The sequence below is a fragment of the Epinephelus lanceolatus genome, chromosome 2, assembly GCF_041903045.1.
Source record: "Epinephelus lanceolatus isolate andai-2023 chromosome 2, ASM4190304v1, whole genome shotgun sequence".
Taxonomy (NCBI): Eukaryota; Metazoa; Chordata; class Actinopteri; order Perciformes; family Serranidae; genus Epinephelus; species Epinephelus lanceolatus.
In genome coordinates, this window is record NC_135735.1 from 52,517,119 (window position 1) to 52,544,920 (window position 27,802).

Genomic DNA, 27,802 nt, shown 5'->3' on the forward strand with positions numbered 1-27,802 from the left:
ATTTAGCATTGAAGAGTTATGGCCCGTTAAGTGCATCATGCCACATCTTCAAAGATTTAGTAATCAAGATGATACCCAAAATAAACTAGATTTGCACTAAAACACAGACAAAAAGCTTATTATCTGAAAGGGGTAGTGCACCCAAAAATGAAAATTCACCCATTATCTACTCAGCCATATGCCGATGGAGGCTCAGGTGAAGTTTCAGAGTCCTCACAACACTTGCGGAGATCCAAGGGGAGAGGGGGTAGCAACACAACTCCACCTCATGGAGGCTTACGGCACCCCAGATTCAAACGTCCAAAAACACATAATTGAAACCACAAAATATGTCCATACTGCTCGTCTGTAGTGTGATTGTCCACAACTCCATCATCACAGCCCTGTTGATGCTTCCTCATCCAGTAAACGTGTCCCCTGGATGAAACCTTTGAGCTTGGGGAAAAGAAAACAATCCTCAAACACCTCTCTACTCACCTGACCTGGCTCCAGGTGATTTTTGTGGCACCAGGTGAGTAGGGAGGTGTTTGAGCTTGGGGAAAAGGAAACAATCCTAAAAGGTTTCTTCCAGGGGACACGTCTGGATGTAGAAGCATCAACAGGGCCATGACGATGGAGCTGTGAAAATGTATGTTGTCACAAAAACGACACCTTAATATTTGTTATGATTTCCCAAAACTTAGTTAACATTTCTCACCTGTGTGCTGGATGTATGGGCTCCAGCAGACTGACCCGACTGACCAGATGCCATCATCGCAAGCAAAACAGACACTACGCTGCGGTTACAGTGCTATGTGGAAATCGGACATATCAGCACTTAAAATGTGGCTGTTGAACTGCAAAATCTGGCATAATTTATCGCTCTTATACTGCAATTGGTGCTCAGTACTGTCTAAAACAGATTTCTAAATGGAAGTTTGTCACTGGCATCAATTTTTACACGGCCAGTCACATGAATATAGTGTATATAAGTGTTGAGTCAGAATTTTTTTAGTTCCTACGTTCCCTGAAGGCATTGTCACTCATGATTCCACACCCCTCTCAGTTGATGCCACGCCCCCCACGCCACATCAGGGTCAAAAGTCTGAAACTCAAAAAAACAGATTTGAAAGTGAAAAAAAAAAGATCTGAAAGTGAAAAAAAGATTTGAAAGTGAAAAAATAAGATTTGAAACTGTAAAAAATAAGATCTGAATCAGAAAAGATAAAACATGCAACTGAAAAAAATAAGACCTCAAATGTTAAAATATATATGGAAGTGAAAAGTGAAAATAAATTATTCATTCAAAATAATTACCAAAGTGAATCAAAGTTATATTTAACCTGAAAAAACATTTCATACACTTACTTTTATTTTGAATACATTGTTGTATTTTTCAAAATTCAAGATCAACACATGAATTTCCAGTTTCAAATTTTATTTTTTCAAGTACAAAACTTTTGACCCTAATGTAGCTCCATAGAGCTGCAGGCGACAATGAGGCTAAAAACAGAATTCAAATGATAATGGGTGAATTTTCATTTTTGGGTGCACTATCCCTTTAAAGAGTATGAATGGTAGAAATAAAAGTGAAAGCACACCTGTCCTCAAAGAGCATTTTGGTATTTGGATGGTCACTGAAAGTATGGAAAAGTAGTTAGCAACCAAAAAGCATAATGAAGAAGAAGAATAGGAGAACAGTCTGAATGCTGGATGAGCATCCACACAGATATGCAAACCAGTGCCAAGGTGTGGCTCTTTTATGTGAGAACTATATCAGGCAACTACTGTAAAGGAACAGAAAGAATACGTTTTTTTCCACTCGTCTATACCAATTCTTTTTTCCATCTATTCCTTCAGTGTTCATCAGACTGTGGTCAAGGTGTTCGCAAACGGATGGTGTCATGTACAAACCCTCAGGGTCTTTGTGATCCTCTGTCCCAGCCTGCTCAAGAGGAGCACTGTGAGGACCACTCCAGATGTTACGAATGGAAGACTGGAGACTGGTCCAAGGTATGGATATCTTCACACCCCATGGTTCAACTCCCTATGTGCCCTCTCGAAAGAGGAAAAAAGTCACAATCTCGATTAATTTGTTTAGACTTGATATGTGGAAGAAATTTCAGTTTTTGTTAAGGATTTAATATTTTCCTATAATTAGTAATAATACCAACTTATCAGTGGTGAAGCCACTAACATTACCCAATAGCCTGATCATAGAGCAATCACAACAACAAATTTAAACCAAATCAACAGCGTGACATATGCATTGACAAAAGGTAAATAGTCTTGCTCAGCTTGAACAGTAATGCTAACATTATGCTATGCCCAGATGTTACAATGTCAGTCCATGAATAGAGGGTGGAGAGTTGCTACTTTGATGTGCTGCTTTTGTTAGTCAGTGGTGCCGTCTTTTGTGGATGAACCGGGCTTGGTTCCGATACAGTCTATCTGTTGTCATTCTTTTAAGGAGTTAGCAGCTTGGAGTTGACTTGGCTCTGTTCTACTTGTTGCTTGTAAAGTAGCTTGCAGATGTTGCATTATATCTGCTGGTGCTAAACTGTCTACTTGTTCGGTCAGAGAGCCATTTGAGGAGAGGAGAGAGAGAAAACAGCAGGAGTGTTGGTTTTGTTGGGTAGAGTTTCACACATTGGTGTGAAAAACAGAGGATTGTGGAAAGCAGCATTGGTTAGGAAGTGTCCATTTCACAGTTAATTAGGGGTGTAGACCAAGTGCAAATACTTAAATTTGGGTACTTGCTGATACCAAGTACCAATTCGAGTACTTAATAATGCCATTAGAGTTCTTACAGTTACTTTGACAATATGTTTTATTTTCATCAGATGTTCTTCAATTTCTGACTGTGGCAAATTGTGGTTACTGACATTGTAACATTCAGCTGTATGTGTTTGCTTTGACAAAGTGAGAGGCATGTTCTTTTTGATAAAGAAGAAGAAGAAGCTTCTAGTCAGGGTCACTGTGTCCTGATTTCAACCTTTGTTCAAAATCTTTGGGGTGTTTCTAAACTATACATTTTTGGAAAGTTTAGAATATGACAAACCCCAAAACCAATGTTTCCATTTTTTTCAAAGTCTTTGTGGCGGCCATCTTGGACTTTCAAAATGGCGACCACCCATAAACTGTTTTTAGGTGAGTCCCTAATGATAAATTAAACTGGGTTTAAGAGTTAATTACATTTTTTTTCAAGCCAAAGAAACAAATGGGACCATTTCCAATACATTAAAAAGAGAATCTGATGCTGCACCTGCCTATAATGTGTTTTTTTTATCAGGTAAATAATTGCTGTATCTCTCGTTAATGTATCTCTTATTACTACATTGGCAAGTAGCTAGGTAGTGTTAGCAGCTGGCCTCAGAAAAACAACAGCAAAGATAACCTGAGTGGCTAGTGTTAACCACTAGTTGACATACCTAGCTAATGTAAAACACAATAGGTTATTTAGCAGTTATCAGTTGAGAACTCACTTGACAGCTAACTGTGCGTTCACACCAAACGCGATGGACGCGATGAATGCCACAAGTTTCCATTCAAAATCAATGTAAATGACGCAATGACACGCGATGTCGCTTTGGGCGACGCGTTTCAGGTGATAAGAGCAACGCGATGACGCGTCCATCGCCTCATCGCGTGTGTCGCTTGAAGTTGAAAATTTTGAACTTTTCAACCGACATTGCGTGATGCTGTGCTGCAACATCCAATCAGCGTTCATTTTCATAAAGAAATTATAAGCAACTAACCCGAGACAGATGGACAGGCGCTCCGCAGCTGGGATGGAGCGCCTGTAGTTGGTGTCCAGGCGGGAGATCCTCGCACCGATACGGGCCAACAGGTCCTCAAACTGGGCCAGCGTCAGCCTGAAGTACCGCTGGAAACGACCGTCATCCAGACGCAGCTCTTGCAGGAGGTGATGATATTCACCCAGCTGTGTGCGTTTCTGGAGGATATTGTGAACCCAGACACGGCAGCGTTTGGGTCTCCGATCCAAATCAGATGTCCACAACAGATAAAGAGCAGCTACGGTAGTTAACTCAGCCATGGTTGACAAGAAAATAGCGGGAGGTGAAGAAAATTGCGGGAGGAGGGTTGCGTCATCGCGATTGAAGCGATGAAGCGATGATCAAAAAGGTGACATTTGTGATCAAGTGACGCGATACTCGCGTTATGGACGATGACATCGCGTCCATCGCGTTTGGTGTGAACGGATGGACAGCGTCATTCAGCCAGGTGACTCGTCAGTCTGAAAATGCCATTTTCAATTTCAATTTTCAATTAAATTTTATTTATAAAGCCCAATATCACAAATCACAATTTGCCTCACAGGGCTTTACAGCATCCAACATCCCTCTGTCCTTTGGACCATCGCAGCGGATAAGGAAAAACTCCCCCAAAAAAAACCTTTAATGGGGGAAAAAATGGTGGAAACCTCAGGAATAGCAACTGAGGAGGGATCCTTCTTCCAGGACAGACAGACATGCAATAGATGTCATACAGAACAGATCAACATGATAAATTAACAGTAATCCGTATGACACAATGAGACAGAAAGAGAGACAGAGAGAGAGACAGACAGAGGGATTTTAGTGTCAGTATGTTTAGAAGGGTTAGGGCTGGGTGAAAATGGGTCCAGTATTTACTTCAGTGACTATAAGTTGAGAGAATTGGTCATAATCTGTACTCATGTTCACTTTTCCCATTGGAATGAATAGACTCAGGACCACTGCTTGTCTCCTACAGGGGTGGGGCACGTGACACAGATACAAGGGGGAAAATCTGAAGTGAGCCATCTAGATTTATCAGTGGTCTCTGCTCTCTTCCTCCCTCTCAAACACACAAACACACTTTGGAGAGAACCACAGGGCTCAGTTCTTGTCTCTGTTCTTGTGTTAAACTGAAGGGCTTTGGACATCCCATACATGCTCAGCTACATCATTTTTCAGATGCTAGTGAAGCAGGATATGGAGCCGTCACTTATCTTAGGATGCAGAACCATAAAAATGACATCCATGTTACATTCCTGATGGATAAGGCTAGAGCGACACCTTTTAAGAGTGTTACTATTCCTCGCTTGGAGCTGAGGTCAGACACACCAAAAGGGCAGGCTCTGTCAGCAAAGGATCTTTTGGAGGCCGAGCTTGCCATCATTCAGTACTGCCAGCAACAAAGATTTGGAGAAGAGATTGCTACGCTGTCATCTGGGAAAGCTACTGTGAGCAGGCACAGTGTTGTCTACAGATTGGACCCATATTTGGATAATGGGCTTCTGAGAGTTGGAGGACGGATGACTAGGGGCTCACTACCAGAGGAAACTAAACATCTGCTTATCTTCTCCAAGGATCAACATGTTACCACTCTCATCCTGAAGCACATTCACAAGCAGCTTGGCCATAGTGGTCACAATCATACGCTGTCCACACTGAGAAGGAAGTACTGGGTCACAAGTGTCAACTCAGCTGTGAGAAAGGTCATAACAGAATGTGGTTTCTGCAGGAGGTATAATGGAAGATTGGTGGAGCAAAAGATGGCAGATTTGCCAAAGGAAAGGATTCTTCTTGATTATCCACCGTTTACCAACATTGGGATTGACTATTTTGGACCGATTGTCGTGAGCAAAGGACGAGGCACAGTTAAGCGCTATGGTGGGGTTTTCACCTGTCTAGCCGTCCATTTGGAGGTGGCTAACTCTTTGGATACAGATGCATTTATCAATGCTCTTCACCGTATCATCTGCAGGAGAGGTGAAGTTGCTCATATTCAGTCCGACAATGCAACCAATTTCATCGGAGCAGAGAGAGAGCTAAGGGAGGCACTTGCATCATTGAATCATGCACAAATTCAAGGAGCTTTGCGGGAAAAGTGAGTTAAGTGGAGTTTCAATCCTCCAGCAGGTTCACATCATGGTAGAGTCTGGGAGCATGTAATCCGACTGTTGAGAAGGATTCTGAGTTCAGTGCTTCAACAGCAGAGACTGGATGACGGTGGACTTAAAACAGTAATGTGTGAAGCTGAAGCTATCTTAAGCCATCGGCCCATCACCAGACTCTCGGATGATCCAAACGATTTGGAGCCGCTCACTCCTAATCATATCCTACTCATAAAGAGAAGGCCATCCTTTCCACCTGGATTGTTTGAGCCACATGATCTGTACGCAGAGAGAAGATGGAGACAAGTATATCTCGGACCTTTTCTGGAAACCATAGGTACGGGAATACCTACCGCTGCTGCAGGAGAGGCAAAAGTGGAACCAGAAAAGGAGAAACCTTAAGCCTGGAGATATTGTGGTCATAATGGATGCTACTGCCCTTATGAGGCTCCTGGCCACTAGGAAGAGTCTTGGAGGCTTTCCATGATAAAAAGGGACTTGTGCGTTCAGTGCGTCTGCAGACAAAGTCCTGTGTCATTGAATGTCCTGTGACAAAGCTTTGCTTGCTACATGAGAGTACAGATTAGTAGGTCATCTCAGGTTTCTGCGTATGTGGTACATGAGACTACATTGTGTGGTAAAATGTGCTCATTGTATCATTTAGTAGTAGCAAGCCCGTCAATTAGTTTTAGCCTGTCTATGCAGCCTCTCAGTGGCTTTAAGTTTTAGGCTTAGCCACTACACTGAGGATGACATCACTGAGGCTCTGAGGATGCTTACAGATCATTTTTGAGTAACAGCGGAACAACAGAAACACTTGACTCGGTTTGTGTGTGCTTCCTATTACTCAAAAGGATTCACAATAAGAAACATTCCAGAGCTAAGATGGCACATTTTGACAACTATAATGCAGAGAGTAACACGCAACCACCTACAGAGGATGCACTGAAGCAGCTTATTGATAGGGGAGCTACATGTTCAAGCTCGAGTTTGGAGCCAGGCAAGCATTCAGCAGCAGGTAGCTTTGAATCTGCAAAATGGCTAAAGGCTAGTTGAGTTACCAACTCCTTACACGCCACACACAAAGCACGCCAACCGGAGCACGCCACACAGCCCTCTCCAGGTAAACGGGAGGTAGAAGTGAGTGCGCCCGTGAGGGGAAGACCAAATAATGCAGGTGCCACCACTGCGCAATTAGGCTCCGACAGCTGGAAATTAGGCCCAGCTGATGCCAATTAAGGGCGGAGGTGTAGCAGTGCTCACCCTGCCACACCTGCAAAACGGCCCAACATTTGCCAAAAATCTGGCAGTGTAAAAGGGGCTAATATTACCTGAATTAGAGGTTAGTTCCACCCCTTCACTTATACTGGCAGGACATTGAGAGCCTCAACATTTTGCATGACAAAGTTCAATCAAATTGAATTGTGTGTGAAGTAGAGTCTGTGGCTTGATATGAATGTGTCTCATCGTCACATAGCAATGAATTGAGGTGAAATCTGATCTGACTGCACCTTCAGGGCAAAGTTTAAGGGACTGATTATTGATAGGGTAGCAGGATGAGACAGAGATATTGTAGGTGAAACTTTTAAGTTTGGTGATTTTGATCTTCTTAGACATGCATCTCATTTTTACCTGGTTCCAATCTTATTACAATACAAGACAACCTCTGGATTAGGTCTGGCCAACCAGAGGCATTTTGGCTGCTGTGCATTTGCACATGATTAACTTCATAAACACCAACCCATTTTTTAGGTTTCAGTCATTATTCAGGATGAATAATTTGCAAGGCACAATCAGTTGTTAGGTAAGTGCAGGGTTGTGTTATTGTATTTCTGTGTTTGCAGGTAGGTTGAGCCTCAGCTCACTGTACCATTTAGTATTTAGTGACATAGAGCTGGTTCTATTTAAACATCGTCTGGCTCCTTTGCCTCCATTACTACTCTCTCTCTGTCTGAAGTGGCAACTACAAGTCACTATTCACTTTGTCGCTTTGTCACATACAGTGTATATAAGTGTGCACTCTTGCTCTTTTCTGGATTATATAATGTAGTTCAGCATACAGTAGGCTATATAGAGCACTGACACTCAATTAATGGCCAGTGGGCCAAATATGCCCACATTGGGATGCTGGGTAGCCCACCAACCGTTTTCGCATTCACAATAAAAACAAACTGATTCACAATGGGAATTTTTTGTACTTTATATTTTCTCAAATCCTAGAAATGCCCCTGCATACAACTGACTTGCATGGGGCTGCTTCAACTGGATTTGAGTCTTTGAGCAAAGATGAGTGAGGGCAGCAATTCAATTATTATGTATACTTATAAATATTATTAATGTTTGTTTGTTTATTACGTGCCCCCTATAATTTTGCAAAAGTGGCCCCTGGACACAGCAAGTTGAGTATCCCTGTTATAGAGCACTGTCGGGAGAACCTACACGTTTGTACAACAAAGGACAGACAACCCAATAGCAAATTGTTTCCTTAAGTTAACTTGTGTATGGTCTGTAAGCAACCCAGCAGTGTGCAACAACATATTGCTCAAATCTCCTAGAATGCTGCATATAGACCATAAGAAACTTTTTCTGTATTTTTTTTATTTTTTTTTTGGCTTCAAGGGATTCTGTATTTATCAACCTATACTATCAAGAGAGCAATTTTTGGCCAAAGAATAAAGTTAAATATACATATTTGTGCCTTACACTGACAGCAACACAGTCTATTTCATCTAAATTAGCCTTTAACCATTTCTAATAGGTCTAAATGAGCATTCATTAATATGTTGTACAACAAAGTAGCTACTCTACAGTGGACTATTTATGTAATCATAAATAGTTACTTTAGTACTTAAACTTTGCAGTGTTACTGGTGAAAGCAAATAAATCTGTCTACTCACCATGAAATTCTCTCTTCCTCCAAGACATTTTCTTTTGCGGATTTGGAACCCATAGCTAGCCTCACTAAGGAGACTCAAGCTTAGCAAATTTCAGGAAAAGGCGCAGGACTTAGACATATGACGCACATAGCTGGTGGGATGATAGGCTACACATTTATACAATTTGAAAATGTAAGAATCACTTTATTGTTACAACAACGGTAAAGGAAAATTGAAATCTTAAAAAATAACTGTTATGCATTTCCATATAATTGTTTTGTCAAAGCAACAGGGAGCCGCTGGAGAGGAGCTAAAGAGCTATGTTGGGAACAACAATGTTAGGCCTCACCAAGGGGCACCATTAATGTAGGGAACAATTCTGGGCCTCAAAGCAGGGGACACCATTAATGTTGTAAATTATACTGGTGATACTATAAAAGACAGGATACTATGTGTTGTGATCTAGGCACCAGTGCTATGTTTTACACGGTGGCACCATTTGTTGGGACTTAAGCCTGAACACGGGCCTGACCTTGTAATAGATCTCCAATTAAAGTATTAAATCGGCTATCGGAAATAATTAATAATTATTAATAATAATAATTAATTATGTTAAATAATGTGACTTAATTTACATTAAATCATTTCGTGGGGCACCATTCCCGAAAAGGGAAAATGATAGCCAGTTAAAGATGTCAGTCTCATAAAATTCGCTTAACTATCAATTTGGAATTTTTCTTAATAATTAAATTAATAACAGTCACCAAATTTAATAGTAAAACCTGAATGATTTCGGAGTTGTTGACGCAGCAGAGGTTGATTATTCATTCACTTTTGTGCAACATTAAACAGACAGCAGGTATATATTTATTCATAAAGTTAGCAAAGCAAAACCAAAAGACACAAATTCTAACTTACTGTACACATGCTTGGTGTGTGTGTGTGTGTGTGTGTGTGTGTGTGTACGCAGGTGAGAGGAAGACAGTGGTTTCCTGTAGTGAAAGTGGTCAATGATAGCTACTGTCAACCTGAGAACCGACCACACACCCCCAAGTACAACTGTGTGTGTGTGTGTGTGTGTGTGTGTGTGTGCGTGTGTGTGTGTGTGTGTGTGTGTGTGAGAGAAAGAGAGAATCAAAGCTGGCTTCAGATCGGGGGAGGGTTTGTCTGACCATGTGGTCCGGACAAAGACAAAGGAAAAGAAGCAGAAACTTTGATTTGCATCTGGGGTGTAGTTCTGTTGAAAGCCTGTTTGGAAATGGGTCTATGTGAATGTGATTTGTGTTGCATAAAGTTTGGATTACTGCAGATGATGTTTAGTTGCATGCAAGACATTGTCTGTGAACAGCATTAGCAAACTAACATCACTTATCTTTGGTGAAGGCAACTAACCAATGACCTAGTTGCAAACAATCAACAATAACTTGGTAAACAGCATTAAATCACATTCAACAAGTTTAACAGTCTTGCTTAGCCTGTACAGCTGTGATAAAGCTATGCCCAGTTGTTACATTACCGATCCTTGAATGGATGGAAGAAAGAGTCGCTTTGTGGTGTGCTGCTTTTGTCAGCCGGCAAAAAAAGAAGGCTGGAAAGAGCTGTGGCTCCAGATGCAGTCTTTGTTGTGTCCTTGTTCTGAAGGTGCAGATCTGAGGAAGCCGGTCGCCTGGGGTCCTTGCAGAGTTAGACGCTGGGGTGCTAACTCAACTTGGTTCTCCTTGTTGCTGGAAAGTTAGTTGCAAACCTTGTGCTTGCATACTAATTCCTCTGGTTTCCAAGATTTGACCCTGCTGTGGGCATGCAGGTCGTGGTCCAGGAAAAAGAGAGTCTGTGAGTAACTGTCCCCCCTTTTCTCGTTTGGGGCACGGAGCAAGGGTCTGAGCTTGTTGGCAGCCCAGGAGAAAGAGGAGGCTTGTCTGGGCACCTCTGGATTGGTCCACAGCTCAGGACGAGGAGGTGTGAGCTGCTCGGCAGCTCAGGAGCAAGAGGAAGACTGTCTGAATGGGAGCAGACCTTCTACAGTTGCCTGGTGACATCAGAGTCTCATGTCACTGTAAAAGTCTCCTGTTCAATTAAGTTTGTCGACTGGTCTCACTGAGGTGAAAAATAGCTCTCTTTGTCTGAAGAACAAAGAGCATGCAGAGAAGAAAAGCCTTCACATGTTTTTAACAAATGACAAATCATCTGTGGTCCTGTGAATCCCAACAGCTGCCTGTCACTCCTGAGCCACAGGTTGTCTATCCCTGGCCCACAGGAATAGTTCAGCATTTTTTGAAAAAAAAAAATGGTAATTGACCATCTTTCTTAGAGAGAGATGTGGAGGTTGATGTCAGTCTCATGCTTGTGTGTAGAGTGTAAAGTACAGATCTGTGGCCTAACTTAGCATAAAGACTTAAAGCAGGGTAAAACAGCGAGCCTGGTTCTGTTCAAAGTCTAAAAAGTACACCCACTAACACCTTTTAAGATCACTGATGAACAAGCAGTATCTTAATTGTTAAACCTGTACAAAAAAAACTGCAACAATGACTTACATGATTTACAGGTATATGCCAATGTCTGTTGACTACAACGCCCAACTTCTAGAGGATCCACATTATGAGCAGTGAGATCTGACACCTTCCATTTGTTGTTTCAGTGCTCGTCATCCTGTGGTAAAGGCCTCCAATCACGAGTGGTCCAGTGTATGCACAAAGTGACCGGTCGTCATGGTACTGACTGCCCAGTGACGCTGAGACCTCCGACCTACCAACCCTGTCACCATGGTACCTGCAATGAGAAAATCAATGTGAACACCATCACCTCCCCCAGGCTAGGTGAGTCACTTCCAACAACTGTGTTCCACAGTGAGGCTGAAAGGTTAAGGTTGTTTTGTTCATACCAAGTGGCAACCTCCATGGCTAAAGCATAAAGTCAACACAGAAGTGCAAAAACTGCAGTTCCTCTGATGGCCACTTGAGGCTAGCTTTGGAAGCTGGTTAACTCCCATAGACCCCCATGTTAAAATGTCCAACTTTAACATGGGGGAGAGGAGAGGCAGGCTGATGCTGCAGTGAGCGCAATTCCCACAAGACAGTGCGAGAGCCAAGATGGCGGCCCCCAGCTGCTAGACTACACGCCAAACTTTTTCTCTCCCTCGGACTTAAACTTTTTTTTTTCCTCCTTTAATTTCTTTTCATCATTTTTTGCCATCCATCTACTGTTGAACATTAACCGGACTATAACACCTACCAACCTGGATCAGCTTGAGGACTACATCGACAAGTGCTTTGATAGACTCTGCACAATGAATAAAGAAAACAACAGATCCACCACAACTCCAGTAAATGATAAAAAAAGGTCCCGTCCATCTCCTCTTTCCAGTTCAGACTCACCTCCGAAACTACCATGCTGCACTGAGGTAAGCGACATCCTTATTTCCATCGAGCACAAACTTTCCGGACTTGACAACAGAATCGCACTCGTATAAGTTTTGCACAGGGAATTCCAGGCTCTCCGCCAGAGTCTGGAATTCAGCCAGGTCCAAATCAAAAACTCACACAGGAAAACAAATCAGTGCAACAATCCGTCAACACACTTACTACACAACTCACTGCCGTCACCGCTGATAATAAAACAATGAAAGAAAACATTCTGGACTTACAAGCTCGCAGCATGAGAGACAATCTTGTTTTCACCGGCATTCCTGAGCACCCCACAGACGACCCAAAGAAAACAGTCAAGGACTTCATGATTACACAGCTAAAACTCCCCATTGACACCGTCAACACCATCACGTTTCACCGCGTTCACCGAATGGGACAGAAAAATTCATCCGACAACCGCCCCCGTCCAACTGTCGCCAAATTCGAGCACTACAAGCAGAAACAACAGGTCCAACGTCAAGGCAGGCAGCTGAAAGGAACGGACTATGGACTCAACATCAATATCCCAAAGAAATAATGCAACGCCGTAAACAACTTCACCCCATCCGAAAAAAAATGATGACAGAAGGAAAGAAAGCAGTTCTCTCAGTGGACAAACTTTACATTGATGGACAGCTATTCCGAGACCAAACCATAACCCCCTGGCTCTTCTAAACTCCCCTGCTCTATCTTCTCTCTCTTTTGCATTGGATACAACACACACCTTACACACACACACTACCTCTCCCCTCCCCTTCTCTCTCCCTCGCTCTCTCTCTCTCTCCCTCGCTCTCTCTCTCATACCCCCCCAACCCCCCCCCTTCATTCGAGGACATATCAGATTTCATACCAGTTAAAGACTATCTTTTTATCTTTGCACTCATGTCTCACTGCCACTACCGCCATTGATGAATATTATACTCTGGTACCTGGCACTTTTTTGTTGTTCTTTATGTTGTTCCTTATATGTTTCTCTGTTTTGTGTTTATTGTTTGCTGGCCCTTCCTTACCATACATGCAGGCGCACGCACACACACACACACACACACACACACACAAATCAGCTCGCATATCTAAGACATTCCGTTCACTGTAAAATGTCATCACTAAAATTTATATCCTGGAATGTCCGTGGAATTGGTTCTCAGGCAAAAAAAACTCAAATATTTAATCAACTCACAAAATTACAAGCAGACATATGTTTACCTCAAGAAACACATCTTTCCGAATCAGATCATATCAAAATAAAATCATCACAATACAGTCATACATTTTCCACTTTTTATAACTCCAGACAAAGAGGGGTATCTATTTTGATTAAAAATAACATTCCATTTATTCACAACTCCACCATCATAGACCCAGAAGGAAGATTCATTATTATTAACATATCAATCAACAACAGCCCAATCACAATAGGTAATGTTTACGGCCCAAACACTGACGACCCATCCTTTTTTCATAGTTTTTTCTCCTCCATCTCCATTACAGTTTTTCTCGATTGTTTACACACATTTTCTGAAAGCATGCCTCATACTCTCAGAACTCTACACACAAATCAAAAAACCTACACACAATGGGCAAAAACGGGCGGCACGGTGGTGTGGTGGTTTGCACTCTCGCCTCACAGCAAGAGGGTTGCTGGTTCGATCCCGGGCGTGGGAGCCCTTCTGTGCGGAGTTTGCATGTTCTCCCCGTGTCAGCGTGGGTTCTCTCCGGGCACTCCGGCTTCCTCCCACAGTCCAAAGACATGCAGATTGGGGACTAGGTTAATTGGTAACTCTAAATTGTCCATAGGTGTGAATGTGAGCGTGAATGGTTGTTTGTCTCTATGTGTCAGCCCTGCGATAGTCTGGCGACCTGTCCAGGGTGTACCCTGCCTCTCGCCCGATGTCAGCTGGGATAGGCTCCAGGCCCCCCCCGCGACCCTCAAGAGGATGAAGCGGTTAGAAGATGAATGAATGAATGAATGAATGGGCAAAAACCCTCAATTCTCCTGCAAAATGAAACTTTACATTCAAAACAATGTTATTTCTTCTCAAAATGTTATTTTGTTTTCAAATGACACACACACAAACCATCATATGAATAGACATTTATAAAAACCAGTTGAACACTGATGTGCTCAATGTAAAACACTTCTTCTCCATTCATCATAATGACTTAGGCCTTTTTTTTGTTTAGTGTTACATTACAGACAGTACATACATAAGTGTGTTGTTAAATATCTTAGAATATTGTTTAGAATATTGTTTTTATACTCAGAACACACAAATATATTTTATTTTTCCCACAAAAACAATGTACACAGTGTACATTCCAACCAACACAAAGTTGCACATACAGTGGTCTACATACAAAACAACAGAAGAATTTACTGTATACAGTTACAGTAAAAAAACAAAACAAAACTATGCTGCATCCTCTCTTCTGTTTCGGTCTGGACACAGCACCTCATCCACATCACAACCAATGTTTTCCCTGGCCAAGCAGCGGGGGAAATATCGCCTAGCATGGCAAATCCAGCCATGAAAAGCATCGACTGCTATATCTCCACATGCTACCATAGCTTGGAGAAGGGGTATACACGTTTGTGGATTTCAGTCATACACTTTCCATCTCCAGGCAGAAAAAATGGCTCGGATCTCATCAGAGATTATGGTCCTTGGCCTTCCTCGTCCTCGTCCTCCCCGTCATCCTCCTCTTACTCTCACTCCTCTGGCTCTGGCTCTGCCTCTGTTTCCAATGTTGGCATCCATTGCTCCAAAACAGAAAAGCTCACCTGTTGCCCTTTTATGCTAAAGCTCTGATTGCTAATTGTAAAACTGTGTGACAGGTGTTTGCCCATGTGATGAGTCAGTGTGCATAGTAGGGCAATTAACTTTAGAATTTTGAATGACAGTGTGTTCTTTGTGAAAACAAAGAGATTTTCTTCATGAAAATTGTGCCAAATGCAGAGAATTGTGTGTAGTGTTTTGAAAAAAATGTGTTTTAGAACTGCAATTTGAGTGTAAAGCAGGAATTGTGCTTGTAGTTTAGCAGAATTGGTTCAGGGGGTTGGTGCATGAGTTACATGTTGTGGTCATTGTGTCTCAAGTACCAGTATTTGTGTGTAAACAATTGAGAAAAACTGTAATTCAGACTGCCCGATCATCATAGGAGGTGATTTCAGTACAGTCATTAACTCATTAATAGACAGAAGCAACACCTCAAACAATAAACGCACCTGGCAATCAACAGAAACAATAAAACAGTTCATGAGCGATTTTGGTCTTGGCGATAGTTGGCGCTTGCAACATCCATCCAAAAGACAATACTCATTCTTCTCACCGGTTCACCATACATTCTCACGCATTGACTTTTTTCTTACCGGCAATACACTCGTATCCAACATTTCAGAATCAAAGATCCACCCCATAATCATCAGTGACCACACCCTGGTAACACTCACCTGGAATCAAATCAGTAAACATAAAGTGAGGCCTAATACCAGATGGCGCTTCAACACATCCCTCCTCCAAGACCCAGAATTTGATTGTTATATTAGAAAGGAGTGGGCGTCCTTCCTAGAAATAAATGATTCCCCAAAGTCATCTCCGTCTATAATATGGGAAACAGGTAAAGCAGTTCTAAGGGGCATAATAATCTCTTCTCCACCCACAAAAAAAGAAAGATCAACAAAAAGAAATAGAACTGGAACAAAAAATTAAACATCTTGAGGACATCAATGCAGACAATCCAACAGAAGAAACACAGAATGAATTAAGAAAATACAAATTCCAATTGAACGAAATCATAAATCAAAAAACGCTATTCCTAATTCACAGGCTCCGGCAAGAACAATTTCAACACACCAATAAATCTGGTAAATATCTAGCTAACCAAATCAAACAAAACAAAGAAAAAACAACAATATCCACCATTAAGGACTCAGCGGGGAAGCCAACACAATCGCCAGAAGAAATTAATAACATATTTAAAGATTTTTATGCTAAATTATATTCATCAGAAAAAGACTCAGACCAACAAGATATTGACACTTTTCTTAACAATATTCACCTTCCACAACTTAGCCCTGACCAGATAACTACGCTTGACTCACCAATAACAGATGAAGAACTCTCTGCCTCTCTCAAACTCATGCCAAACAATAAATCATCCTGACCCAACAGCTTCCCTGCCGAGTTCTACAAACACTTCTGGCCCATTCTAGCCCCGCTCTTTAAAAAAGTAATAACTGAAATAAAAACCAATTCAAGAGTACCAGCTAACATGAACACAGTTACAATTTCACTCCTCCTAAAACCAAGCAAAGACCCAACAGACCGAGCCAGCTACCGCCCCATCTCGCTCCTCAATGTAGATCTGAAAATTATCACCAAGACACTCGCACACAGAATTGAAAAAATTATGCCATCCATAATCCATCCTGATCAGACCAGCTTCATCAAAGGAAGACGCTCATCCAGCAACACACGCAGACTTTTTAATATAATGGACTACTCATCTCAACAACAAGCAAAATCTATCATAATCACATTAGATGCAGAAAAAGCTTTCAACAGAGTTAACTGGTCATTTCTCATTTCCACAATGCAAAAATTTGGCTTTGGGGAATCATTTATTAACTGGGTAAAAATTCTTTACACTGCACCTTCAGCAACAGTTATCACTAATGGACTAACCTCACAACCTTTCACACTGCATAGGGGGACTAGGCAAGGATGCACACTCTCTCCATCTCTTTTTACTATATTTATTGAACCTCTAGCTGCAGCCATTCGCCAAAACACCCATATTCAAGGAATCCAAACACCAAACCAACATCATAAAAGTAGTCTTTATGCTGATGACATATTACTCTTTTTAGAAACCCCCCACTTATCACTACAACAAACAATTAAACTCATAGAAAACTTCTCCAGTGTTTCTAACTACTCCATAAACTGGAAAAAATCCTCAATCCTCCCATTACACAGATGGGATGTGGCAGCCCACACCCCACCCATTCCTATACGCATGGACTACATCACATATCTGGGCATTAACATTTCCCCTAGGCTGTCAGAGCTGTTCAGTCTTAATTACACCCTACTACTCAACACAATAACCGATAAACTTCTTCACTGGATGAACCTACCACTCTCCATAATAGGCCGAATTGCAACAGTCAAAATGACAATACTCCCCAGAATTAATTACCTTTTCACTATGATTCCAACCAAGCCCACCCACTCCTGGTTCAAATCACTAGGCTCAATCATAACAAAATTTTACTGGAAAAACAAAACACCATGAATTAAATTAACAACTCTACAAAAACCCAAAACACAAGGAGGACTCACAGCACCAAATTTTTTTCACTACTACTTAGCAAATCAACTACAATACATATTCAGATGAATTCACCCTCACCAATCAGACAGCATATGGTTAGATATAGAACAGACAGCTTGTAATAACATCTCAATTTCAGATTTACCATTTCTCAGTCATTCCATTAAACACCATTCATGTTTCAAATCACTCACAACATCTACAGCTCTGGCAGCCTGGTGGAAATTTCACAAAGTTACTAACTCCACTCTGACACCTTCTAAATTCACCCCTATCTGGAATAACCCCAACTTTATTAGCAATAAAAAACCACCTTTCTTCTGCACATGGTCAGATAAAGGAATCACACATTTACAGCACATTCTTCAAAACAATAAACTGGTTTCTTTCACCCACCTGGTCCGGGAATTCGGCATCAGGAGCAACCACTTTTTGGAATATCTAAAACTCAAATCATCAATTCAAGCTGCATATAACATCACAACCATCAATCTCGATCTCCCGTCATCAAGCTCAGACTTAATCAATATCTGCTCATCAAAAAGACTCCTTTCTAAAATGTACAATACAATTTTAATATCTGATAAAACTCTAGCCATACCCACTACAAAATGGGAAAATGACCTGTCATTTGCACCTGATGCCGAATTCTGGAACCAAATCACCCACAATATATATCTCATGACAAAAAATGCAAATCTACAACTCATACAATACAAGATACTCCACAGAATTCACTCCACTGGGCAGAGAATGTTTAAGATGGGAATCACATCACAAACCACATCAGAAATCTGCACTAACTGTACTCAAAACAACCCTGACACCTACATCCACGCAATATGGCACTGCACACCTGTACAACAGTTTTGGAAGAAGGTCACAAACTCACTCTCTACTCTCATGGGCTGCCACATCCCTTTATCCCCCTCACTCTGTCTACTCGGCGACACATCAGTCACAAACCTAAACACACCAGACCAAATCAAACTACTCCTTGTAGCCTTAACTATCGGCAAGAAAACTATCCTCATAAACTGGAAATCCAAAACCAACACAAACATCACACATTTGGAAAAATTTACTTATCGATCATATATCCATGGAAAACTTATCCGCTCCCACCCACCGCCCTGCAATAGTACCTCTCTCCATCTGGTCACCACTCATAAACTTTTTACAATCTTAATTAAATTCAGTCATGTACCTCATCAACATCCTTTTTGCCTGGGAACCAATCACAACAATAGATCATAATATTACTATTAATACAAATAGGTACTACCTTATTGTTATTGTTATTATTATTATTATTAATGACATGACATTATTAATGTGATGATTGTTTTGTTTTGTTTTGTTTTTGGAGGAGGAGGGATAACGGATAAAACCATTATTATCATTATTATTATTATTATTATTATTATTATCGTCATTATTATTATTGTGATGAGTATTATTATTATTATTATTGCCACTTTACGTTAGACATAGGCTCTGCCTCGGGCCCCTGCTTGTTGGACCACAGCCTGTGGTCTCCTCGCTCCTCCTGGCCTCTACCCTTCCTCAATTTTCTACCCTGGACTGTTCCCACGTGGCGCATCACCTTTTTTTAATGCACTACTCACCAGTTTAGGAAAAGGAAGGGGGGAAACATAAAACAAACAATCAAATCACAGCTCATGACACTCCCCCACCTTGTTTTTTTTAATACATCACATACACTCTGATTTTAATGTACTACATGCATCAGAAAACACACACACCTTTTAAAAAAATTATTAAAAAAAAAAAAATTATATATACATATAGAAGTAGGGTAAGGTGTTGCGCTACGTGCACTCTGGGGCACCAGGGGGACGGGGTGGGGGGCCCGGCGGTGTTGGGGCTGCAGGATGGTCCCCTGTGGGTCGGGAGGGGCCTGAGGCATCCCGTAAAAAAGAAAAGAGGGGAAAAGGGAAAAAAAGAGAAAAAAAGGAAGGGGAGAGGAAAGGGAAAAAACAATGCTAATAATAATAATAATTAAAAAAAAAAAAATCTTAATTTCATATGCGATTTGCACCTCTGACCCCCTCCACCTCCATCCGCCCTCCATATTGTTATTATTATTATTATTCATTACTATTACTGTTGTCATTATTGTTATTATTATTATTATTATTATTATCGCAAAAACTGTAAGTTGGCATTTCTATTTATTTATTTATTTTATTATTATTATTATTGTTATTGTTATTTTTTGTTTGATTGTGTGTTTATTCATTTCTATTATTGTTATTGTTTTTTTCCTTTTGCCTGTCTGTTAACTGTAGTGTTTATTATATTATTGGTACTATTATTATTATTATCACTGTTATTATTATCAAGCTTTATAACTATCACTATTGTCATAACTATCATAATTATCTTTGTAACAATGCAACTGTTAATACTGTTAGTTGTACTCTCAAGTGATACACACATGCACATACACATATACACACACGCACACACACACGCGCATAAAACCACAAATATCGTTGTTTGTTGTTCTCACTTTGTCTGTCCATGTCACTGTATTGTCCTATTGCACAATTAAAATAAAAATAAATAAATAAAATAAAATAAAATGTCCAACTTTACAGCAGAAATAAACATTTACAGCCTGGTACAAACAAGAGTTTTGGTCGCTATAGTTAATTTCAACATTCCAGCAGCTGTACCCGTGGTGAATTTTTATATAACTCAGCAGTTAACATTTTATTAAGGCTTACAGTTAAGCATATTTAAGAGCAGGTCTCTTTGAAAGACAAGCTGTCTGCTGATAGTGTCCTCGGCTCCTCAGCCAGATCCACCCTTTGCTCCTCTGTAGCCCCATCCTCTGGTCACCTCTGGCTCCAATAAAACAAGATGGCAACAGCCTTAATATCGACCTCAAGGTTTAAAACAGGAGTCCAAAAACCAATGGGTGATGTCACAGTAGTTAACATTCATTATTTTTACAATAGTTTATGTAAGAGTAGAGCTCAGAGGCTAACTGAAGGCCATTGACCAAACACAAATTGAAATAATGTGCAGCTTGTTACATTAACAAAGCTAAGAAATGATCATTTTGCTATATCCATCAGGGAGTTTTAAAGGTAATTTGTTGGGAATTTTCACTGAGTCATTAATTTGGCAGAATTGATGCAATTTTAAGATTTTCTCTAAAGCACAAGCAAAATTTACAACTGGTTTAGGCCTTTTGCCTGAGTATGAGTAAGAATCATAATGCCTGAATTGAAATCAATCAATCAATCAATCAATCAATCAATCAATCAATCAATCAGTCAATCTTTATTTATAAAGCACTTTTCATACAAAAATGTAGCACAAAGTGCTTTACATGGTTTAAATGATTTGGGAATTTAAATATGTTACAGAAATCAATTAAAATAGATATTTCGGATAAATCAAAATATCATTTGATTTAATGATGTAAAGGTATTCACTGTATCAATGAAATAAACAACAGTTAACTGCAGGAAAACTCAACTAATATCAACTTCATTTATTGTCACGTGCACATAGCTACACTAACCTGTGTCTCTTGGCTGACAAACAGTAACTGCCTAAGTGAGCCCTACAGCATTTATTTACTACCGTAGACACAGTCTAGGCTGAACCACGTTTGTTTCAGGGGTATCCAAGAGTCATCTAGAAACAGATCAGTGATGAGGTTACTTTTATCAGCAGTGTTGGGCAAGTTACTTTCAATATATAATACATTGCATATTACTAGTTAACTTGATTTGAAAGTTACTTTGCAATATTACTTTCTGTGTAAAGTAATGCATTACTTATTATACTACTTTTATCTTCACCAAAATAACCTCTGAAGTACAACTAGGCATTATAAATGGAAGAGGGTCATGCTGTTTGACAGCAGGTAATCAAAGCACAGAAGCTCCAGTTTATTGTAGTCCACAAATCCAGTGATGGACAGTATTGTTTCGCCTAATCTGATAATCGGCTGTAGACTGTAAACTGAATTGCGCTATTTTGGGACAAATGAAGTTGTTTGAATTGAATTGAATTTAATTGAATTCATGAAGGCTCCCCTTTAGAGCAATGGTCTGGCCCACTCATGCATTCACATGCATGGTAACCACTACCACTGTTAATTGAAATCACCCTCTTATTTCAACAGCAGTGGGGTGATATATCACAAATAGCCTACTCATTTTTAATCAAACACAGGGACACAGGGACAAGCAGACAAAGGATCAAAGTCTTGTAACTTGTGAGACAGGGCTAAATATTTTTAGGTCTATCAAATGAAACATGATGGACAAATGCTGAGGTTAGCTCAACTTAAGCAGATTGGCATGCAAGTCAGTCACAATGACAAGCGCAAACTAATACACACCAGAGCTGGAAGACCCATCTTCTGGTGCTGGGTGTGCCGACCAGGTACAACAGCACCAAAGAGGGAGGTGTTAAAGAGGGGGACAGTTGGTGTTGCTCCAGCATTGTGGAGGATGTGAATGGAAAAACATACAATATGCTAATGCATATTTGACAGCATCATCCACATGTGCCAATCACTGGGACAAAAAGCAAACAAACTGGAGCCTGTGTCCTTATTCCCACAGATTTCAAGCAGCCTTCATACACAAAAGCAAAATGAGATATGCTAAGACATTGTTGGGTACATGAATGGAAACACACTGAACATGCTAATGCACAGTACAGCATCTTGTACATGTGCTGATCACGGGCACCCTTCCATAAGATGGGACAAAAAAACTTGGGGGGATATTGTTCTGGTGGTGCACTGATGGAAGTGGTGCGGTGTGGATTAATGAAAAATAAAAACAATAACAGTTTATTTTTCAGGTGGTTACTGCATAATGTGACATTGTAAATGTAATGATATTACACCAAATCCTATTGGTAAGTATCGGTGAACAAATACTTAATAAATAAATCAACACTTCAAAACACCTATTTTATATACAAACTGTGTAACCGTACAAATTGAACAAATTACATTCCGCATGATAAATTTTACTCAACACCATTTTCCCCCCATCGGTGGTTAATGCCATGACATCATAGATGATGTCCACAAGAATATAAAAGCATAGTGAGTGCAGTAACTCAAGGTTAAAGCAACAAATAACTAAATAACACAAAGAAACCTAGGATAGATGAGATGTTTTTTCAGTGGTACATACAGTAGAGAAGATGGTACACTAGCCTCAACAACAACAACAAAAAATTAAACAATTAACAAACATGGTTAGAGCTTTGAAAGGTGTGAATGATGTCTTCTCACTTACTTTGTCCTACAGTGGCAAACCACTAGTATTGGTATAGTATTTTATTGTTTAGGTTGGAGGACTTTGACACTGTAATGCCAGACACTTGACTTGCTGCCTCTCTTCTGCCCCCCAGCTTCTCTGACCTACAAATGCATGGGAGACCAGTGGACAGTGTACTGTCGCGTGATCCGAGAGAAGAACCTCTGCCAGGACATGAGGTGGTACCAGCGCTGCTGTGAAACCTGTAGGGACTTTTATGCCAAGAGAATACTGCACAAGACCTAATGATCAAATGCACCTACTTTTCCTCCACATAACACTCCTTTTTGTTTATGTTTTTAATGTTGTTGAATGTTAAGATAAAATAATGGTGAGAAAACAACTTATATTACTGATAAAACTTTTTGCATTTAGAAAAGAAAATGGCAAGTACACGTACATGTACATTTTTAATAGTCTCCTGAGCTTCTAGATTTGTTTAAGACTCGAAAATTTCCTTTATTTCTTTTGCTGCACACCAAACAAATAAATGGCCATTATAATGCCAATCCAGATGGCTTGATCGCAAAGAAACACTGACAGTAAGCGCTTGACTTTGAAGCAGACTTATTCTGACCGGTCTTTAAGATTAGATGGGATTATAGGCCCGTTTCCACTGAAGAAGTTCCTGGTACTATTTGGGGGGCAGGAACTACTACAGGAACGTCCCCTCGCTCGGCCCTCTCAACCACCGTCTCTCCACTGAGAGAGCGGAGTAGGAGGAAGGTTCCTGTAAAGTTACGGGCTCTGGATGTGACGTAATCGTTGCGCGACCATTTACCGGGGCGACGTAGGGACGCCATTAGTTGATAGCCCTTAGCGGTGTCTGTAATAACTCACTAAATGGCCTGTGGAAAAAAAAAAATTCCAGCGGATGTCTTAGTTACAACATGATGACGTATCCGACAACGGGAGGCTTTTAACAGATGACGTCCTGATGTTAGCCTGCTGTTAGCTGTCCCTGTCAGCGGCAGCCACTGATGCTTTCTAGACATCGTGATTTCCCAAAACTGAATAAATACCACACATAGCAACACAAAACTGCTTTGCTAGCTCAATCATGTTGTAACTAAGATATCCGCTGGAAAGAATATTTTTTTCACGGGCCATTTAGTGAGGTTTTTTTTACATGGCGGAGGAAGCTATATGAACGAGTTAATCCTCGTCTGCTGAGTTTTAAAAATGCCAGCTACTTTGTTGCTTTCTGTTGACGTCACATCCCTCCTTGAGTATATCCAATCAGCACCAAGTAATCCCCAAGCCCCAGCCAGGAGTCTTTCAGGGCCGTTCTGAGTACCTACCCCGAGGCAGGGACTTGTTTAGCCCCCGTAAAAGTTCCGGAACTCTGTCCTTCGGGGGTGGTTCCTGCGGTGGAGACACGCACCAACGGCCCCGGCCCCGTAAAATTACCCCGAAGTTCCTGCGGTGGAAACGGGCCTTAAGAGTAAACCAGAGTGATTCCCTCTGCTATCTTTTTCAAATATGCTCTCCATTGTGTCTTATACTCTGTTGTGTTCTATTATAGCTAATTGTTGCAATGTCAAATAACTAGTAAATAGGTTTACACACACAAACACACACACACACACATATATATATATATATATATATATATATATATATATATATATATATATACACAGTATATATTTATGGTACTTAAGTATTAATTAACTATACTGTTATGTGTAAGTATTGATTGGGAGCCATGGTAAAATGCTGTAGGATTACATTGACCCAGCTAATGATAGGAGACACACTGATCTACAGGTCTGTTTGAGAGCCATGGATAGATGATGAAGCAGAGCATGGTGCAAGCATGAACATACACTCATGGGTGCATGGTTGTAGGCTTGGGCAGTATGTATTTTTTCATACCTTACTAAATTTCACCTGTTATCCTTATTAAACAGGAAACACACCTTCTGAATTCATGTTTCTATCAAGCAGCATCTCTTTAGGGGAAAGAAAATGAAGCCAAGAAGTGCCACTTGAGGCCGGCTCCAGAGACCAGTCAGTCCCCACAGACCCCCATGTTAAAATGTCCAACTTTACAACAGAAATAAGTCTTTACAACAGTTTACAGTCTGGTAGAAAAAAAATGAAAAATTTATATTAAGGCTTAAAGTTACACATAATTAAGGGCAGGCTGCTTTGAGTGGTCAACTGATACTGTCCTCAACTTCTCAGTCAGATCCACCCCTCATTCCGCTACAGTGCCAGCCTCCACAAACTAATGGGTGACACCGCTGTACAATTCATTTTTAAAGTCTATGACTTCTCTCTTTCACGGAATCAGGACTAGCGTAATTGCCTTGTAAACTCATCATAAAACACACTTAATTCCAATTTGACAGAAGCAAGATAATCTCACCTGTTAATTGTTTAGTACACTGTTATTTAGTTGGTACACTGTTCCAACAATCACCAGTCCTGGTTTGGTCAAATTAAACCCTTAATTCACTGATTTAGATGTGAAAATGTGCTGTTTTCCCCATGGTCTCTCTCTGCCTTAGCCTGTTGTTTACAGTCCTGTCACATTATCCCTAATGCTGGCACTCAGCTCAGCTGCCTCATGCATCAACAGAGACTGACCTCTGGGTGTGTGTGATGTTCATTATATACATTAAATCAGCCTCTCCATATGAGTTTAATAGAAAGCTGAGCTTCTGTATTTTTGACAGTATTGTAAATCATACAGTTGGGATTTATAAATACCCTGATATACTGTAATACCGCCCAAGCCTACATGGTTGTTTTCTATCAGATGCAGTCCAATTGTTATTACTGTCTATTCTAAGATTTATCAAAATTCACCACTTAGATAAACTATGCAAAATCTTCTTCTGCAGTTCTAGTTGTTAGTCCTATAAGTGGGGATTAGTATAAGCAGAAATTCATACAGTAGGAGCAGTGAGAACTAACACCTCTCATTGGCTATTTCAGTATTTGTCATCCTGACAGTAGATATGGTATAGCTTGCCTAAATCTGTCAATTGCTGTGATCCCTCAAGTCATAAACATGTCACTTCCCACTGTGGCCTCAAGGGAGGGCTGTTGTGATTCTGTTTGGTAGCCGTGGCTGTCAGGCATTCCAACTTCCTTTAGAGCACAGACCGCTGCTCTGTAGACATGAGCTCTTAGCTAGTACACATAAAATGAAATTATGTTCATGTAGAAATTAAATTTAAAGAAAAGTAAATTATTTAAACTATTTCATTCTTGGCTTTTTACACAATTTTGTCCCCTTTTTCAAATCACAGTCCAGAGTGTGGTGGTAATGGACCTGAGCTTAAGCTGTTTGGTAACTGATAAAAACAAGTATAAAAAGAAGAACTTCTGCACTTTAGTTAAAACAGTAACAGTTAAGCTAGCAAAAAACTATTCATAAACTAATTCATAATAACTAAATCTTATCAACATGGTGATCCTTTTAATAAATCTATGGAATAGTCACTACATATAGTGTCAGGTAGGGTGACCAGACGTCCCAAAAAATTCAGGACAGTCCCGAAATCCAAGCAGTTGTCCCGAATCCCGAATCCTGCCCTAATTATCCCGAAAATGACACTAGCGCAGAGTCTGGAGTAGTTATTGCTTGATAAAACATTAAAAACTGATCATGGTGGTTGAGTCGTCCTGCAGCTCCCGCTGGCTGCACATTGGTTGCAGCAGTTCGTACATGAACTATGGGTGTTATAGTTTTTAAATTGTGTACAGTAGTGGCGATGAAGTAGTAGATGAAGAAAGCGCAAGTTGCAGCCGCGAGGACAGGGAAAGCGCAGGCTGCCATGAGAAGGAGTGATTTGCACGTTGCAGCCCCTTGTTCTAACTGTTTAAAACTGTTCAAAACTGTTCTACAAACTGATACGCCTGTAATGAATGTACCAGGCATCTTTTATTTTGTTAGCTTTTTTTTTTTTAAATTGAGTTTAAAGGACAAGTGCACTTACATTGATCACTTCCATTGAATAAAACGAGAAATTAGAAGAGAGGAAAAGATTGAAAAAAATTGTGAAAATTCAATTAGGGAACTGCTCACAGACATATTGTCTCCGTGTGTTTTTACATCTATTGTTGCTTTAATTTGCAGCTATGATTTTAATGAAGCTGAAATGTCACGACAGTCAATGACAGTCACCAGCAGCTGCTGTTCAAACATATCATCACCCTTGCAACCCTTTTCAGTTAGTCATGGAGCTTACATGCAATAACAATAAAAGCCTTATCCAAAGGATTAAATGGTGCTATACTATGACCTGTTTCACAATTGTGAAATTCAGCTCAGTCATTGTTAACAGTTATCTGTTTTTCTGTGTTATGGGTTTATTTAATATTATGGCCTTGTATTGATGAGTCTTTTTTGCCAGTGTAGTGCAACTTTTCATAATTATTCCTGTACTGTACTTTTTTTGTTGCACATACAGAATGTGTAGTACATGAACTGCCACTACTTGTATTTCATGGTGCTGATTTGGAACTGAGTAAATCATCTGTTCATACAGCCATTAAACCATTTATCTGTTACTCTGTGTAGTCACACTATATCTGTGCTCTCATCCACTGTGTGACCAAAATTCATCACACCATTCTGCTCCATTTCTATTCTATTTCAAGTCTACTGTAAACTGATTCTCATTCTGTTGTTATGTAATAAAAGATGAGATTTTACATGGGAAAACAAAGATATGTGGATTTGCAATTCAATCAGAGTGCCGACTGCCTTCCTTCTCCTCCTGTCCTCACAGCACATTGCCATACACTGTAGTATTGCAAACAATTAAATGCCTAACGAATCACTTTTGTAAACAGATAACATTTTTAGATATTCATATTATTATAGTCATACATCTTTTTTAAGGCATCTGTAAATTCTTGCAATCTAAAAAAATGTATTAAGAAGCTGAAAGATCAGGAAGAAATCTAGTAAGTGGACCTTGATTCGTATGAACCATCAAGTTCAGCCTTCTTAATTAGTTTTAAATAACAGTTTAAACAGTTTTT

General features: G+C 40.3%; 1 protein-coding gene across 2 annotated transcripts in view; it reads left to right on the top strand.

Moving 5' to 3' along the window:
• adamts17 (ADAM metallopeptidase with thrombospondin type 1 motif, 17) overlaps nt 1-27,483 on the top strand; it is a 526,549-nt gene extending 499,066 nt beyond the window's left edge. For both annotated transcript variants that reach the window (XM_033627478.2, XM_078162521.1), the window contains 3 exons: nt 1,840-1,992; nt 11,372-11,549; nt 22,893-27,483. In XM_033627478.2, the coding sequence (XP_033483369.1) occupies nt 1,840-1,992; nt 11,372-11,549; nt 22,893-23,044 (483 nt within the window). In that variant the 3' untranslated portion in view covers nt 23,045-27,483. The remainder of the gene's footprint in view (nt 1-1,839; nt 1,993-11,371; nt 11,550-22,892) is intronic.
• The last annotated feature ends 319 nt before the right edge of the window (nt 27,484-27,802 follow it).